Source organism: Prinia subflava, chromosome 16, assembly GCF_021018805.1.
Source record: "Prinia subflava isolate CZ2003 ecotype Zambia chromosome 16, Cam_Psub_1.2, whole genome shotgun sequence".
Lineage (NCBI taxonomy): Eukaryota > Metazoa > Chordata > Aves > Passeriformes > Cisticolidae > Prinia > Prinia subflava.
Window position 1 is genome coordinate 14984574 of NC_086262.1, and position 17166 is coordinate 15001739.

Genomic DNA, 17166 nt, shown 5'->3' on the forward strand with positions numbered 1-17166 from the left:
CTGTGCACACAGTGAGACTGGAGCCCTGCTTGTCCCATAGGTCCCTGCAGATCTGAGCACCACAATAAAAGGACATAAAGCTATTAGAGAGTGTCCAAAGGAGGCTGTAAAGTGTCTAGAGGGGAAGTTACATGAAAAACTGCTGAAATCCCTTGGTCTGTTCAGTCCGGAGAAGAGGAGACTGAGGAGAGACCTCATTATGGGCTGCAGCTTCCTCAGGAGGGGCAGCTGAGGGCAGCTCCAGTCTCTGCTCTCTGTGTTAGTAACAGGACCCGAGGGAATGGCTGGAGCTGTGTCAGGGGAAGTTTAGGTTGGATATTAGGAAAAGGGTCTTTGCCCAGAGGGTGGTCGGGCACTGAACAAGCTCCTTAGGGAAGTGGAGATGCCTGTCAGAGCTCCAGGAGCATTTGGACAATGCTATCGGGCACAGGGTGAGATTCTTGGGGTTGTCCTGTGCAGGGCCAGGAATCACAGAATAGTTTGGAAGTGACCTTAATGATTGTCACACCTTCCACTTCCAGCGGGGCAGGATTCGAACTCGCGGCGCTGCCGCCACTCCCCCTGTCCGCCAGGGGGCGCAGCGCTGCCCTCTCGCAAGATGGCGGCGGCGGCTTCACCTCCCCGAGCGCTTCCCCCCTCCCTCCCTCCCTCCTTCCCGCGGGCAGGGGCCGGACGGGCCGCTCCGCCATATTGGCTGTTGTCCTGGCTGCGGCGGGCTCGCCATGACTCGCCGGCGGAACAAGGCGGCAACGGCGGCAACGGCGGCGGCAGCGGCGGCAGGTGGCTCCGGGCCTCGCCGTGACAGGGTGGCCGGTGCCGACGTCGGGCCTCCCCCGCCGCCACCACCACCGGAACCGCCCGCCCCGCCTGAGGTGGCGGAGGCGGCGGGCAGCGGCGGGGAGTCGGGCAGAGGCAGCGCGCAGGTACCGGGGTAGCGCTGCGGCGGGCACGGGGCGGGCTCCGAGGGGGGCTCAGCCTGGGCGGGGATGGGGCCCTGCCCCTGGCATCCCACCCCCCCCGGGCCCTGCCCCATCCCCGCCCCGACCCCCGACTCGGAGCATCCCTGCGGATGGGGCTCGGAGCGTTCCCACAGCGCCCCGCGGGAGGGCCCAGCCCTGCCACAGCCCCGCCACAGCCCTGCGCTGAGCGATGGCAGGTGGCTCCAGCATCCTCATTCAGCGCGCTTCTCCCTGCTGGACACACCTGGCTGCTGCCACCTGCTCCGGACTGTGGGCAGGGAGGCGGCGGTGGGCGCCGGGTGTGGATGTGCTGGGTGGATTGGGGACAGCCGCGGTGTCAGCAGCCGCGGTGTCACCCGCCGCGGTGTCACCCGCCGCGGTGGCTGTGTCAGCGGGGACACGGGGTGGCCTGGTTGCTCCCCCCTCGCCATGGGTGGGCAGGGGGGCTGTGCTCCCACTCTGCTCTCCTTGGCCTCTGACCTTTGCTTCACCTTGAGCCTGCAGACGCCATCTGTTTGGCAGCAGCAGTTCAATGCACGGCTCATTGTGGCAGGGCCCCGCTGTGCCGGCAGACAATGGGGGCCCCCTCACCCGCGCCACGCCGGGCTCGTCACGGCTGTCAGGGCTCCAGCGAGCCCCAGGGATGCAGCCCAGCTCCTGCAGGGAAGCCTCAACCTGGCTGTGCCTGTGCGGGGAGAGCATGAAGCAGCACCGGGGGCTGTACCCCACCCTGGCGCATCGGCACCGCTGGCTGTGCAGAACAAAGAGGCGGGAGAGAGGGTTTGGGGCTCTTGGGTGACACGGTGGGAGCATCTTCGATGGGCGAGGAGGGAGAGCTGAGGCTGTCAGACCCACCCTTCATATCCCTGAGTGGGATTTCTGTGAGTCTTGCTTTGCCATGCAAGTACCCTCAGTCTCACTGTACCAGAGGTGATGGTGGGAGTTGCTGATGGCTTCCCAGCCTTGCCTGGTGGCAAGGCTGGCTCTTTGGCATGTAGTGATTTTCCCAGAAGTCCAGACACTCCCAAGCTGGCACATGGCAGGTCGGCAGCAGCTGATCAGCCTGAGGCTGCTCTGTTCCAGTGGGAGAAGGTCCAATGCCACATGTAGCCTACAAAAGTTTCCTTGGTTTGGTGTCAGCGTCCTGAGGTCTCCTTCACTGCCTCATTTGCCCCACATCTGTGCCGGATCACACCTGGGTGACTCACAGTGTGTGTGTGTCCTTCCTCAGGTGCTGCCCACTGCCAACCAGTCCGTGCAGACGTGTTGCCTGCTCTGTCACCGGGAACGCAAGGACTGGGGAGGGCCATCCCACAATGGGCTGGTTTCCCCGGGCGAGAGGCTGCCACCAGACTTTGTGCCAACGCTCGTGCAGAACCTCCTGGGAGAAATGCCACTGTGGATCTGCCAGAGCTGCCGGAAGAGCGTGGAGGAGGAAGAGCGACGGGCGGTGCAGGAGCAGGCCCTGGCGGTACGCGGTGGCTGAGCTGGGGTTTGGAAGCTGGGGCTGTAGCTGTAGGAATATGGCACTGACCCTGTGGCATTGACTGGCTGTGTGGGTCCCATCCTCACTCTGAGCTGAGCGGCCCAGACATCCCAGCCTTCACTTCCCTGCCCAGGGCTGCCTCTGGCTCAGCAGGGACAGGCCCTGTTGGGGCAGTGTGTGGTGTTGTGGAGGCTCATCCAGCAGCCTGCCATGGCTTGGAGCTGCTGGGCTGGCAAGGCTGACAGTGCCACTGCTTTGCTGCCAGCCCCGCTCTGCTGTGCGTTGTGCCGCGTCCCCCGGCCCCAGGGCTGCTCCCTTCATGACGCAGAGAGAGGCAGTCGCTGCCAGGGCAAGTGCCTGCCTGGGCGTGGGGCTTGGGTAGAGGAGCTGCCTCCTGCCTGGCTTTACTTAACTCTGCCCTGGAGTGAGTGGGACCAGCACAGGCATGTGGCCCTTGGTGTGGCCCAGCCTCTGTGAACCTGTGTTGGTGTAGGATGGAGGGGGTGTTTGTTACTCCCAAGGCAGTGACAGAAGTGGTTCCCATGAGTTGAGGCCATGCTGCAGTGGAGGGAGTATTGGTGCTGACACCCTGGGACCAAGGGTGTCCCCTCTGCCACTTCATTCTCTGTTTCCTTTCATAGGTCTCGTTATCCCACACATCCTGCAAGTCGCAGTCTTGTGGGGGTGGCTCACACTCCTCTTCCTCCTCCTCCTCGTCTTCTTCCTCCTCGTGCCACGGGAGCTCAGGGGACTGGGACCCCAGCTCGTTTTTGTCTGCTCACAAGCTCTCAGGCCTCTGGAACTCGCAGCACACCAACGGGGCCGTGCAGGGCAGCCCCCTTGGGACCCCCTCAGCTGCACTAGGTGAGTTGAAGCCGGCGATGGGATTGAGCAGAGCTTTCTGTCTGGTTCTTAGCTTAGGTGGTTTCTTTGCAGGCTAGGGTGGGCAGGCTGGGCATCTGAATCTCAGTACCAGCAGCATATTGGGCGCCTTTGAAAAAGGCAGATGGTGCTGGGATTCAGCCCCAGCTCCGCTTTCCTTGCAGGCGACAAGCACCCCGGCCTCGCTCTGTCTCCGGAGTGCGCCAGCCAGGTGTCGGCCATGGCACCAGGGCTGAAGGCCTGTCCCTACAGCCACACGGCCTCTGCCACCTCCAGCAATGCCACACCGGGCTCGCCTCTGCCTACCTCACTCGACTTCTGCAAGACTCTGCCGAAGCAGTTCAAAAGCTTGTGCCGGAGGGCCACCCCGCCAGGTACACGCCCAGGGGCAGCACCGGCCACAGCCTCCCAGCCTGCTGCTCCAGAGCCTTTCCCCTGCTCATGGGGCAGGGTTGGATCCTGTAGGGGAAGCACACTGACCCCAAGGCCCTGTGTGAGCAGGGATGGCTTCTATCCCAAGCACTCTGATGTCTGGGTGGAGAAACACTTGTACAAAGGTGGTGGGTGGCTCTGAGCATGGCCTTGGTCCGTGCAGCACAGCCAGCGTCTGACTGCCTCTTCTGCCTCTCTGCAGGTGAGGCCTTCCACTCCTCAGAGCATCATCAGCACTCCGACCTCACTGCTCCTCCCAACAGCCCCACCGGCCTCCCCTCCCAGCCGCCGGCGCTGATCCCCTCCAAGCAGACACCTCCCCACGCGGGGCCCTTCAGCTCCCCCCCGCACATCCCGCTGGGCCCCTCCTCGCAGGCCGCGCTCTTCCCTGCTCCCAGCGCGCAGGCCGCGGCCCCCAAGCCGGTGTCCGAGTCCCCTCCGGCCGGCGCCACCTCACACGGCCCAGCGCCGTGCAAGAGCCCTCACCTGCCCCCCGCCAACGTGCCGCTGCTGAAGATGCCGCCGCCGCTGTCGGGCTGTGCTCATCCCTGCAACGGGCACTGCAGCACTTCACTCATCCCCCCTCCTGCCTCCCACCAGCTGCCCAGCACCAACAGGTGAGTAGAGGAGCCCTGCCTGCTTCCAGCCTCTCCTTGCGGGGCCGTGTGCCTTTTGTCTCATCCCTGCCTATGGATGTATTTTTCTCTGTGGAGGGACTGACTGCCCTGGCATGGTGGTGCAGGAAGGTGCTGTCTTTGTGGGCCAGTTCCACTGCTGCACACTGAAGGTCAAGCTCTTTCTCTCCCAACGTGTGTTCCTCCTGCGGTTGTCCTTTGGTTCTGTGGTGCAGAAGAGGCTGTGCTTCTCCTCTAGCTAAGAGACCCAAAGGAACGCCCTGATCGCCCTGGTGTTGGCCAACAGAACCTATGTCAGTGAGACCTGGCAGGCAGCTGTGGCACTTAGCAAACGTCCTTGAGAAGATGAAGCCTGTGGACTTGTTCTGCTCACCTCTTCCTCTGGTCCTCTCTGGGCTGCCCATGCCCTGGAAGAAAGCACATTGGTTTCTCTCTGCTAATTAGCTCTCTCTGTAGAGAGCCAGTCGGGTCCTGAGCTGGATCTTGAGGAATGATGCTGTGGGCTGTGCCCTGGCCTCCGTGTCTCTGAGCTGGGTAGCCTGTGCCCTTGTGAGCTGGGCCTGCCTCACATGGGGTTGTCAGGCAGCTGCACAGTCCCAGTGTTCCTCACCTGTGCTGCCTGCCACCCCCAGTGAATACTGCACCCTGCCCTGTTTCCAGCCCAGGGCCTGGCTCGCTGGGGCTCTGCTGCACCAGCCTCCTGCTAGCCAGAGGCCCTGAGGGCTGGGAGCGGCAGATTGCTGCTGCCATGGGCTCCTCGGGCATCTTCCCCACAAGAGGAGAATGCAGGGGAGGAGGTTTGTCCTGCAAATCCTTCTGCTTGGGCACAAGCTTCCCCAGGAGGGCTGTTCTTACCTGCATAGCATGGGGCAATTTTTGAGATCCCCTGGCACCTGCTCACCTCTCACCCTTCTCTCCTTCTCCTCAGGGACCCCTCTTGCAAAGGGCACAAATTCCCGAACGGTACCAGCTGCCACCCGCCGCAGCCCTGCGAGGCAGACGAGGGACTGGGGGAGGATGAGGACAGCAGCTCAGAGCGCAGCTCCTGCACCTCCTCCTCCACCAACCAGAAAGACGGGAAGTTCTGTGACTGCTGCTACTGTGAGTTCTTCGGCCACAACGCGGTGAGTGAGGGGCTGCTCTGCAGCCACCCCTGGTCCTTGCTCTGCTCGGGGAGGCATCACTTGGTCCCTGTGCCCAGGGTGCAGAGATGGGCAGGCCTGGCCATGGCTGTTTCCTGCAGGCTCATACATCCCCCACTTCCTTTCTACCCTGCTTCATCAGCCTGCTGGTCCCTTGCTCCTGACTCGCAGCTGCCTGCCCAGCCCCGGGGCTCGGAGCAGCCAGCCAAGCCCTGTGGCTTCACGGTGGAAGAGCTCAGTAGGGCTGTGCTGACTTGTCTTGCTGAGACCGCAGGGAAGGGAGCGGCTGGAAGGTCATGGGGGGCTGTTGGGGGAGCCAGGGCTGCCTGCCCCTCATGCTGGCTGGTGCCTGGCTGACAGCACTCGCCTTCCACAGCCCCCGGCCGCTCCCACGAGCCGCAACTACGCCGAGATCCGAGAGAAGTTGCGTTCTCGCCTCACCAAGAGAAAAGAGGAGCTGCCACAGAAACTTGGGCACAGCAGCAGCTCAGGGGAGCCTGCTGTGGACCACCGCAATGTGGATGAGCTGCTGGATTACATCAACAGCACGGAGCCCAAGCCCTTGAACAGTGCCAAGGCAGCCAAGCGGGCACGGCACAAGCAGAAGAAGAAGGTGAGGCTGGGCAGGGGCTGGGGCTGCAGGAGGAGGGCCAGGCAGGATCGTGCTGCTGTCAGGGCTTTTCCTTGCATCCATTTGGGTTCTTGAATTCTGTGTCACTCTTGCCCAAGGTGGCAGCAGTGCCTGGCCCCATGTAGAATTCCCCCTGCCTGTGGTCCTGGAGAGGGTGGCCCAGCCTTCCTGGGTGCTTTGGGCTGCCTTGTCCAGTCTGCTCCATGCCACATTCTGACACCATGCATCTCTGGTGGTACCATGATGGCTCTTTCTGGTGCCTGGTGCCCAGAGCAGTGTCAGGTGTGCAGAGTCCAGCTGTTGCAGTGCCCATGGCAGACATGTGACAGTTTTTTAGGGGCTGTGGAAGATGTGGCATGGCTGTGCTAAACAGCTGCCCTTGGATTTGCTGCCGGGCAGAGCTGGAGCAAAGCTCCATGTCCTGCACCCGTGGTTCTGTGGCCCAGCCCAAATGATTCTCATGGCACCTGTGTTGCAGGAGAAGGAGAAAGCCCAGCTGGAGGCGGAGGCCCAGAAGCGGGCAGAGCGTGCCCCTGCAGCCAGCCAGGCCAGGGAGCCAGCCGAGGAGAAGCTGCTGGAGTGGCCAGAGCTGGAGCTGGAGAGGGTGAACAGCTTCCTCAGCAGCCGGCTGCAGGAGATCAAGAACACAATCAAGGACTCCATCCGGGCCAGTTTCAGCGTCTACGACCTCAACCTGGATGTCAATGACTTCCCCAAGAAGGCAGCTGTCCTGGAGCAGAAGAACCTGCTCTCCAACCTCAACGGGTCTTCTGACCTGCAGGACATAGACCTGGCGCTGGCCCCGCTCAGCCTGGGCCCCGCCAAGAGCCACGCGCTGCTGCGGGGTGAGCTGGGCCCGCGGTGGGGCGAGGGGCCCGGGGAGCCCCCGCCGGCCCCGCCGGCCGAGAACGGCGTGGTGAAACGCCTCAGCGCCGTGCCCAACCTGTCCCGCATGATCTGGGTGCAGTCCAAGGCTGCGGACGCTGCTGCAGATGGCAACGGGCTGAGCCCGGAGCCCAAGGAGGGCCCGCAGTCCAAGGGGCCGGAGCTGCCGGAGTCGCTGCCCGCGGGGAGCCGGCAGCGGAAGAACAAGCGGCAGAACGGGCAGGCAAAGAAAGGGGAGGGCAGCACGCCCGTGCCCGGCGGCCAGGCCCGGCTGGAGAGCCCTGGTGTGAAGGGGCAGGTGCTGGGAACCAAGCACCCTTCCAAGGCCAGTGCCCCGGAGCCACTGCGGGCGAGCGGCTGTGCCGAGCCCGGGGAGAGCGGCAAGGGGCAGCCTTGGGGCTGCAGCAGCGCTGCCAGGGTGGAGAAGGAGAGAGCCAGCGAGTGGAAAGGCCGGAGAGGAGAGGGCAAAGCAGAGCTGCCAGATCTGGCCCCGCAGCAGCCACCTGCCCTGGCCACCCATCTTGCCCTGGGGGGCTCCCCCCAGCCCAAGGGCAAGAGCAGGAAGAGCAGAAACAAGGTGGAGAAATCCAATACCTCGATCGGTGAGTGCTGGGAGCATCGCTCTGCACCACCGTCCTCCAGGTGGCCCCTTGCCCAGCTGGCAGCCTCTCCCTGCCCTGCAGCTCTGACCCTGTGCTCTGCTTTCCCAGATGATGTGTTCCTGCCCAAGGACCTGGACGGGGCAGAGATGGATGAGACTGACAGAGAAGTGGAGTATTTCAAAAGGTGAGGGCGGAACCGTGCCAGGCTGAGCTCTGCCAGCGGGGCTGGAGGCATGAAGGGGCTGGGGGTCCCGATGGGCTGGGGGCTGACCGGGGCTGTCCTCTCCCTGTCAGGTTCTGCCTGGACTCGGCCAAGCAGACGCGGCAGAAGGTGGCCGTGAACTGGACCAACTTCACCCTGAAGAAAACCACTTCCAGCGCAGCCCAGTGAGGTGCGGAGGGGCCATCCCCACCCACCCACGGCCGCTCGCCTCTCCTCACTGTGCCCCCCGCCTCACCTTGGTGGTGTCCCCTCCTTTGCGGGGGGCTCCGGTGCTCTCCTGCCCCGCGGGGACCCCCGGGGCTCCCTCCATCTTCCTGCCCCTCCCCGCGGGGTGACCCCGGCCGTCCCATCCTGCTCTCCGCCGGCACGCGACTCCCCGTGCCGCGGGGAAGGACCGTGCTGGACCCAATAAAGAACTTTTTAATTTTTTATTTTATTTAAACCCCGGTGTCTGCTGCTTTCTGCCGCGCCGAGGAGGTTGGAGGGCGGGGGAACGGGGGGGGGGAAAATGTAGAACGCATTCTGCGCAAGTTCGGCCGCCGCGGGGACCCGTCGTGCCGAGCCGCAGCTGCCGCCCAGTGGCGCGCTCTGCGCGTTGCTAGGCGATGGCGCCGTGGGGGTGACGTCACTTCCTGTATCTCTTCCGGGAAGGAGCCATGGAGGCTGTGGCGGAGCGGAAGGTGCGAGTGGGCCCGGCCCCCGGTACCACACGCTCTGCGGTGCCGCCCCGGGTTCCCCTCACCGCGTGTCTCCCCACAGAGGCAGCGCGAGGAGCCGGCGGACACGTCCGACCTATCCGGAGAGGATGATGATGACTACGTGCCCTACGTGCCCGTCAAGCAGCGCAAGCAACAGATGGTAATGGGGTAACGGGACTGCCCAGGGAGGGCTCCGAGCGGCGCTCCCGCCGCGAGGCCGCTCACTCCGCCTCGATCTGCGTCCTTCCAGCTGCAGAAGCTGCTGCAGATGCGGCGGAAGGTGGTGTCGGAGGAGGAGCAGCGGGACAGCGGGAGCGAGCAGCGCGGGGACGAGGATGACATCCCGCTGGGGCCGCAGTCCAACATCAGTCTGCTGGACCAGCACCAGCACCTCAAAGAGAAGGCGGAAGGTAAGGGAGGAGCTGGTGGCGGGACTGGGTGGCTTTCAGGGGACAGCAAACCCCCTCACTGTTTCTTGGATCTCCCCCAGCTCGGAAGGAGTCAGCTAAGGAGAAGCAGCTGAAGGAGGAAGAGAAGATCCTGGAGAGCGTGGCAGAGGGCCGAGGTGAGTGGGAGCTCTGTGTTTCAGATCTGTCTCTGGAGCTCCCAGGATAGCAGGAGAGCCATTCCCTGTCTTGGGAATGCTCATACCCAGGGGTGGGACTGGAGATGACCATGGCTCCCTCAGCTGGCACTGCCTGGCTTAGCTGTGACAGGGCTTTGGGCACAGCAGCACTTGGTGTTCCTGTGCCAGAGGGGCTGTCAGTGCTGCTGCTTCTCCTGTTCTGCCTCCAGACATGATCTCCCAAACTGTTTGCCCAGGTAGCTCTCAGTGAGGTTGATGTAGATGTGGAGAGTTTGCTCTCATTGCTCATCTTTGTTCTGCAGCTCTGATGTCGGTGAAGGAAATGGCCAAAGGCATCACCTATGATGACCCCATCAAAACCAGGTAAGGTTCACAGCACAGCTCAGAAGTTGCCCTTCTGAAAACATCACTTCATTGTGGCTGAAGAGAGCTAAAAGCCACAGAGTCTTGCAGGAGCAATGTGGCTCTTTTGCCTGAGTGACTGGCTTTGTGTCATCATCTGTAAAATCAAACGCTGTTGAGTCACATTGGATGTTGTTTTGTATACAGTAAGGCTTGACAAAGGACATTTATGTTAAACTACAAGGCCTGAGGGTTGGTGTTCAGGTTTGGGAGGTCACTAAGACAGAGAAAGAGTCTGGAGGAGCTTTGGAGCCAGTGCTGCTCGAGGCAGCATTGTCAAGGTGGTGATTGATCAAAGATTGGACTCGATGATCTCAGAGGTCTTTTCCAACTTCAGTGATTCTGAGGCAGTGTCAGGGAGGTGATTGAGCTGTGTCCAGACATTTTTGGTGTGTTCCATCCAGCACCCACAGGCTGTTCTCAGCTGTTATCTCAGCACTTTTCACTGAGATTTTTGGGAAAGGTTTGATGTGTGGAACTGGCTCAGATCTGCTCCTGTGCTCACTCCATGGAGCCCCTTGGGGTTACCTGTTATATCTGGGGGGATATTGGAGCCTAACAGGGAATTCCCCTGAATTCCTCCATGGGAGCTGCTGGCTGTGGAGCCCTGGCCTCATTCTGTGTCATGACTTGTTTCTGTTTCTGTCACAGCTGGAGAGCCCCTCGCTACATCCTGGCCATGTCGGAGGCCCGGCACGACCGTGTACGCAAGAAGTACCACATCCTGGTGGAGGGGGAGGGCATCCCACCCCCCATCAAGAGCTTCAAGGAGATGAAGTTCCCAGCAGGTAGGCCAGGAGAGGAGCCTGGAAGGGATCCCACCTTTTTCCTGGCTGTTGGCCCAAGGAGTGTTTGTCACTGGTGGGAAGAGCTGCTGCTGGGACATGAGTGGGAAAAGAGAGGAAATAGTTCAGGTCATGAACATGGTGTTGTCCTTTGTTCTCTTGACAGCTATCCTGAGAGGCCTGAAGAAAAAAGGAATCCAGCAGCCAACACCCATACAGATCCAAGGCATCCCCACAATGTGAGTGCTCTGTCCCCATCCCAGAGTACAGAGCTGTTGCTCCCACAGCCCACTCAGGGGTGTGGATCAGGCTCTCTTCCCTGGTGACAGATCACTCTGTCACCTTGCTCAGTCCGGGAGGTTTGAGCTGCTCCATGATGTTCCTCCTCTCCCTCGGCCCCGTTTCTCTGGCAGCCTCTCAGGAAGGGATATGATTGGCATTGCTTTCACTGGCTCCGGGAAGACCTTAGTGTTCACCCTCCCGGTGATCATGTTCTGCCTGGAGCAGGAGAAGAGGCTGCCGTTCTCTAAGCGAGAGGGACCCTATGGACTCATCATCTGTCCCTCGGTGAGTGCCAGGAGGAGGCTGGGATTGACTTGCAGTGGCAATCCTAAATTCTGCCCGCTCAGAGGTGCAGGAATGGGTTGGTTTTGTGTCCGCAGCGGGAGCTGGCCCGGCAGACCCACGGCATCCTGGAGTACTACTGCCGCCTGCTGCAGGAGGATGGGCTGCCCCCGCTGCGCTGCGCCCTCTGCATCGGGGGCATGTCTGTCAAGGAGCAGATGGAGACCATCAAACAGTAAGAACTTCTGGGGAAGTCCGTGGGGCTGCAGCTGCTGTTTTCTGGCAGGGGGCTAAGGAGTGGCACCCTGGCTTCAGGACAGCATGGGGGTGAAAGTGGCACGCCAGGGAGGTGTCCTGCATAGGGCAGGAATGGCAAGGGCCTGACTGCAGCCTCCCCTCATCCCACAGTGGGGTACACATGATGGTGGCAACCCCCGGGCGCCTGATGGACCTGCTGCAGAAGAAGATGGTGAGCCTGGACATCTGCCGGTACCTGGCCTTGGATGAGGCTGACAGGATGATCGATATGGGCTTCGAGGGGGACATCCGCACCATCTTCTCCTACTTCAAGGTACTGAACTTAGGTGCCACCACAGGAGCACCCTGAAGCTCAGTCCTGCATATGCCAGGTAGGGTGAGTGCAAAAGGCTTCTTCCCTGTGCAGGGCCAGCGGCAGACCCTCCTCTTCAGTGCCACAATGCCCAAGAAGATCCAGAACTTTGCCAAGAGTGCCTTGGTGAAGCCCATCACCATTAATGTTGGGCGAGCAGGTGCTGCCAGCCTGGATGTTGTGCAGGTGAGATGTTTGGGTGTTCCCTCGTGCCTGTGTGGGAGGCCAGAAACATTCATGAGGGCACTTAATTCCTTTCTCTGCTGGGGAGCTGGTGTTCGTGGCCATCCTTCCCAGCTGGCTAAGCAGTGGCAGTTCCTCCGCTGCCTGACCCATGTCTCTGCTTGTTCCTAGGAGGTGGAATATGTGAAAGAGGAGGCCAAGATGGTGTACCTGCTGGAGTGCCTGCAGAAGACCCCTCCACCTGTGAGTATGCTGGGGACAGTGCAGTCATGCTGGGGCATGGGGGGAGTTGGCAGGGGGGACCTCCTGCACAGAGTGGGCGTGTGACTGAGCCACATGTCATGTATGAGCAAGTCCTGGGAGCAGCAGTGCTGTGTGCTCTGCTCAGCAAGAGGGAATGGGCTTCCTCAGGGGGCTGTGCTGTGCCAGCAGTGCCAGCCTGCAGAAGGGGCTCTGATATGATGCCTGTGCTGCCACAGGTGCTGATCTTCGCAGAGAAGAAGGCAGATGTTGATGCAATCCATGAGTACCTGCTGCTCAAGGGTGTGGAAGCTGTGGCAATCCATGGAGGGAAAGGTCAGTGAGGGTCCTAGAGAGGCCTGGGCTCCTGGTGTGACTGCCCTCCTGCCAGGAATGTGTGTGGCCATGGAAGGGGCCAGCCTGAAGCAGTTGTTGATGGTGTGAGGAAGGGCTGTGGCAATGTCAGGAGTGAGCTCTGCATTGTACATTGCAATAAGCAACATAAACACAGTGCAGGTCCCTATGGGATGTAGAGGCCCCTCTGCTCCCTTGTTGGGAGAAAGGCTGCCTGAGGCCATATGTTTGCTGCAGTAGGTAAAGCTGGGAGCTCTGCCCTCACTGATCTTCTCTGCTGGGCCTTTGCAGATCAGGAAGAACGGACAAAAGCCATTGAGGCCTTCCGGGATGGGAAGAAGGATGTCCTGGTTGCCACTGACGTCGCTTCCAAGGGCCTGGACTTCCCAGCCATTCAGCACGTCATCAACTATGACATGCCAGAGGAGATTGAGAACTATGGTGGGCACTGGGCCTTGTGGGAGGGGTCAGGAGGCCAGCAAGGCTCTGTGCCTGTCTCTGCAGTGTCTTGGGGCAGGAATGGACTGTCACACTGTGCTCACCGGGGTTGATCCCGTCCCTGTCTCCACAGTTCACCGCATTGGGCGTACGGGCCGTTCCGGCAACACCGGCATCGCCACCACCTTCATCAACAAGGCCTGTGGTGAGGAACGGCACCGGGCTGGGGGCTGGAGGAGGCAGCTGGGCAGGGGCAAGGGGCTGTTCTGAGCAAGCAGGATGGCTTTGCCTGACCTGTGTCTCTGCCCCCAGACGAGTCGGTGCTGATGGACCTGAAGGCTCTGCTCCTGGAGGCGAAGCAGAAGGTGCCACCTGTGCTCCAGGTGCTGCACTGTGGGGATGAGACCATGCTGGAAATCGGAGGTGAGAGACCCCACGCTGACATAGGGACCCCCATGGGGCTGCTGCGAAACCTGGGTTCCAGACAGGACCCTCCAGCTCCCAGTGCCACATCATTGGGGAGACACTGGTGTAGCCCCTTTGCTCTGGGATGGGGTCTGCAGTCCTGGCGTGGCACTGTCCTGGCCTTGACCCTGTCCCTCCCATTGCAGGTGAGCGGGGCTGTGCCTTCTGTGGCGGCCTGGGCCATCGCATCACTGACTGCCCCAAGCTGGAGGCGATGCAGACCAAGCAAGTCAGCAACATCGGCCGCAAGGACTACCTGGCCCACAGCTCTATGGACTTCTAGCCTGGAGAGTGTGCTGCCTCTGGATGGGCCTGGGCTCCCTTTCAGCCCAGGGGCCTGTCTTGCACTGCTGTGGCCACTTTTCCAGAATTTTTGTCTCTGGGACTGTTGTCAGCTCAGCCTGACGAAGCTCCTGCCCCGGAAGGAAATGTATGGAGCTGTGCTGCAACAGCCCATTACATCAGCGGTGTGTTGGGCAAGCAGGTAGCGGAGCCTCAGGGCGAGAGAAAGCCCCAGGTGGGGCGACTGGTCTGGCCAGCTGCCTGCTGCCCCTGCCAGCCCCCTGCAGTGGTGAGGTCAGGTCAGGGTCTTGTGTTGCTCCTCACAAACCCACCCAGTTTCTCTGGGTCCATCTTCCTCACCTGTGCATTGTCACTGGGTGGCTGTTCCCGTCTCCCTGTGCTGGGAGGATGCAGCCAGGGTGAGGTGGAGCGTGCTGTGCTCACGTCAGGCGCTCCCCGAGGTGCTTCCTGTGCTCTGCCCCCGCGTTATGCCCCACTGCCCTGCTGTGAGGGGGAGGGCGGGCACATGGACACCTCCTGTGGCCCAGCCTCTGCCCCCCATCCCACACCCCGAAAAGGGGAAGTCTCTCTGAGAAGGAAGTCTGCCCCATGCCTTTCCTTCGACTGCAGCAGTCACATTTTCTCTGCTGCGGGTAGCCCCTGTCCCTGATCCTTGTACTGGCTGCCAGGGTGAACTGGGCCCATGGAGAGACCAGTGAAGGATGGGATCCTCTATGTGCAGCACACGAAATTTGGAAAGGTAAAGCGTGAATTTGGGGTTGGTAGAGGGTTTGCCCTGATTTGTCACGATGCTGAGCCTGGGACTGGGCCGTCAGCAGCCTGGGAAGGGGTGACTGGAGCCAGACCCACTGGAGCTGTCCTTGGGGCAGCCCTGGGCTCAGCAGCCCCAGGAGTGGGGCTTTCCCTTGCGGCTGAGGGGGCTCATCTGTGTGGGCACCCACTCTGGCTTGCCATGTGTTGGGTCCTTCTTGCTTGGTCACCGCGTGAGCCGCAATGGAAGAATAAACAGGCGTTAATGTGGCGCAGCTCCAGCGTCTCTGTGTGTGTGGGAGCAGGGCCCTGGCGCAGCACATGGGACGTGTCCCTGTGCCCTCCGTGGGCCTGGTCCTGGGGGCCAGCACCATCCAGCGACACCCTCATGGCTTGGGCTGCTCTTCTGTGCCCTTGGTATGGGGTACATGATGAGAGGACCCCGGGCTGGGCCAGCTGCAGGGAGGTGTGGGGTGTTGGCAAAGTAGGTCCTGCTGGCACACAGGTCACACTATGGCAGGGTGGCCATGTCCTGGGGGCTTCTCAGTGGATATGCGGGGCTCCAATCACTCTGACATCCCTGCTGAACAAGAACCAAGCCCTGAAAGTGCAGCAGGCAGCCCAGTGTGTGAGGAGCTGGTGCCCTGCCATGGAGGAGGCAGGTGGGCTGGGGGTGGTGGGTATTTTGGGTGCTTGGCTGCATCTGGTTCCTGTGGGGTGGAGGCTCTGCTGCACTTTTGAGGTACGTGGTGGCACGCGCCCCCACTATCCCATGACAGACTGGGAAGATGCTGGTGGTGCAGAAGGTCCCCTGGGAGGAAGCGGGCTGCTCAGCAGATGTGAGACTGTCAGCAGGAGCCTCAGCAGCTCAAAATGGCTTTAATTTGCATCAGGGTCTGTCCTGAGAACAGCTTGAGAGCTCAGCTGCAGGTCGGCAGGCCAGCACTTGCAGCAGGGAACAAAGAGCAGGACCTGGTGCTCAGGGAGCCGGGAGTGTGACTCACCCAGTGAGCCATGCCAAGCCTGCTCGGGCCAAGGCCCCCCTCAGCCCAGCTTTGGGCCTGCCCTGCCCCACAGTTCAGGGGTCTGCGCTGGCCCCAGTTCTCTACGCCCTCCAACAGCATCTGCCGCGTGCAGGCCGGCACTCCCCTATGCCCCTCGTGCCCTGTATGGCTCTTCCCAAGCACTGCTGGTGCTGTGTGGTGGGCAGTGCTGCCAGACGCAGTGGCCAGCTCTTCACTGAGCCGTTTTTTCCCTGCCTTTCCCCTTTCCACGCATTAGAGGTCCTGGAGGAAGATGCGAGCCCAGCTGTTCGCCGCCAGCCCGTCCGGCGTGGCCCGCATGGAGAAGTTTGATGTGCGGGATGATGGCACGATGCCAGAGAAGACGTCCCTGCAGCGGTGTGCCCGCCGGGTGATCCGCCTCTCCGACTGCGTCTCTGTGGGCCCGGCGGGCACAGAGAGCTGCCCCAAAGCCACCGCCGCCTTCTACCTCACCACCACAGAGAAGAGCTATGTGCTGGCAGCTGAGCAGCGCGATGAATGGATCACCCAGCTCTGCCAGCTGGCCTTCCAGGTACCAAGGGGTCTGGCAGAGCCAAGAGCCCTAATTTGGGTGAGCTGGGAAGCTCCAGGGCAGGCAGGGGATTTGTGCTCCCCATCCCATCCCAGGTCCTACTCACGGTCCCTTTGTTTCAGGGTGCAAAAGAGACAGTGCCGAGTAGTGCCAGGACCCAGCCCGGCCCTGCTGTCCCCATGGAGGAGAACTCCCTCTACTCGTCCATGCAGGACCGTACGTGCAGGGGTGGTAAATAGGGCTGGGGTGGGCTGCAGCTCAGTGCTGCAGTGCTGACCACTGGCTTGTTTGGCTCCCGCAGTGACTGAATTCTTGGTGCTAGTGGTCCAGACAGACGCTGCCACCCGCTGTGGGCTGCATGGGCACTACCTGCTCTCAGCTCTCCCCCAGAGCCTGACGCTGAAGGATCCCCAGTCCCGCCAGCCCCTGCTCACCTGGCCCTACACCTTCCTTCGCAAGTTTGGCCAGGATCAGGTGAGTCCCCCACTCCCTTCTTGGAGCTGTTGCCTGCCCAGGGTGGGTGGCAGCCCCTCACCCTAATCTCTGACCCTGCAGGCTGTCTTCTCCTTTGAGGCCGGCCGCCGCAGTGACTCCGGCGAGGGCACCTTCACCTTCAGCACCCCACGGGCCCCTGAGCTCTGCCGGGCTGTGGCTGCTGCCATTGCCTGCCAGCAGCAGGCCAAAGACACCCCAGACCCCAGACTCTTCTGTGTCCCTGACCCCCAGCTCTTTGCACAGGGCTTTGAGCCCCAGCCCTGGGGGCCTGGGAATGATGATCCCCAGCCCAGCGCAGCCCTGGGGGTGACACAGCCTGCCTCCCACCCCCCTGCCAACTGCCTCCACTTCAGCCCATCAGAGCCAGAGGGCTCATGCCCCATCGTCTATGCCTCCATCGCCCGGGGCCAGCAGCCCCTCTTTGTGCCAGGGCAGCCAGACTCTGGTGAGCCCTGGGCCGTGGGGAAGCCGCTCCCTGAGCATCTCTACGAGAACATCTTCACTGCAGAACCACATCCTGCCGGAGCCCGTGAAGAGGAGGAGGAAGGGCAGTGGGAGCTGGGCTGCCGACAGGCCCCCGAGGGCCACAGCAGTGAGGGGGGGCCCCTCTATGACAACCGGGCCGCCATGGCACAGAACCCCCGGGCCGCGGGCTGGGGGCGCGGAGGGCAGGAGGGGCTGTCACGGCGCTCCCCGCACAAGCCTCACAGCACCCTTCGGGCCAAGCTGGTGCGGCTGCTGAGCCGGGAGAGCCCCGGAGCGCGGGACTGGGCTTGATGTGGCCGCTGCCGGTGGGTGCCGTTCGGTCAATAAAGGCCCTTCCCGGACTCGGCTCCGCCGC

General features: G+C 61.9%; 3 protein-coding genes across 3 annotated transcripts; all 3 read left to right on the top strand.

Moving 5' to 3' along the window:
* Positions 1-583: 583 nt before the first annotated feature.
* FAM193B (family with sequence similarity 193 member B) lies at positions 584-8306 on the top strand. The gene is given in 11 exon segments (XM_063413183.1): positions 584-628; positions 630-923; positions 2191-2430; positions 3087-3309; positions 3492-3701; positions 3962-4376; positions 5323-5518; positions 5913-6149; positions 6646-7654; positions 7763-7838; positions 7949-8306. Coding segments are annotated over 11 exon segments (3027 nt in total). The 5' UTR covers positions 584-598; the 3' UTR covers positions 8046-8306.
* A 181-nt stretch (positions 8307-8487) lies between these two features.
* On the top strand, positions 8488-14524 carry DDX41 (DEAD-box helicase 41). Its single transcript, XM_063413185.1, has 17 exons — positions 8488-8557; positions 8637-8735; positions 8826-8985; positions 9066-9140; positions 9464-9524; positions 10215-10351; positions 10515-10587; positions 10762-10915; positions 11011-11147; positions 11321-11483; positions 11577-11708; positions 11877-11948; positions 12185-12281; positions 12591-12740; positions 12871-12942; positions 13050-13160; positions 13349-14524. The coding sequence occupies exons 1-17, from the start codon at positions 8534-8536 to the stop codon at positions 13483-13485; spliced, it is 1854 nt and encodes a 617-aa protein (XP_063269255.1). The 5' UTR covers positions 8488-8533; the 3' UTR covers positions 13486-14524.
* Positions 14188-17146, top strand: DOK3 (docking protein 3). The gene is made up of 5 exons (XM_063413186.1): positions 14188-14244; positions 15537-15830; positions 15953-16046; positions 16132-16304; positions 16386-17146. The coding sequence occupies exons 1-5, from the start codon at positions 14188-14190 to the stop codon at positions 17100-17102; spliced, it is 1335 nt and encodes a 444-aa protein (XP_063269256.1). The 3' UTR covers positions 17103-17146.
* The last annotated feature ends 20 nt before the right edge of the window (positions 17147-17166 follow it).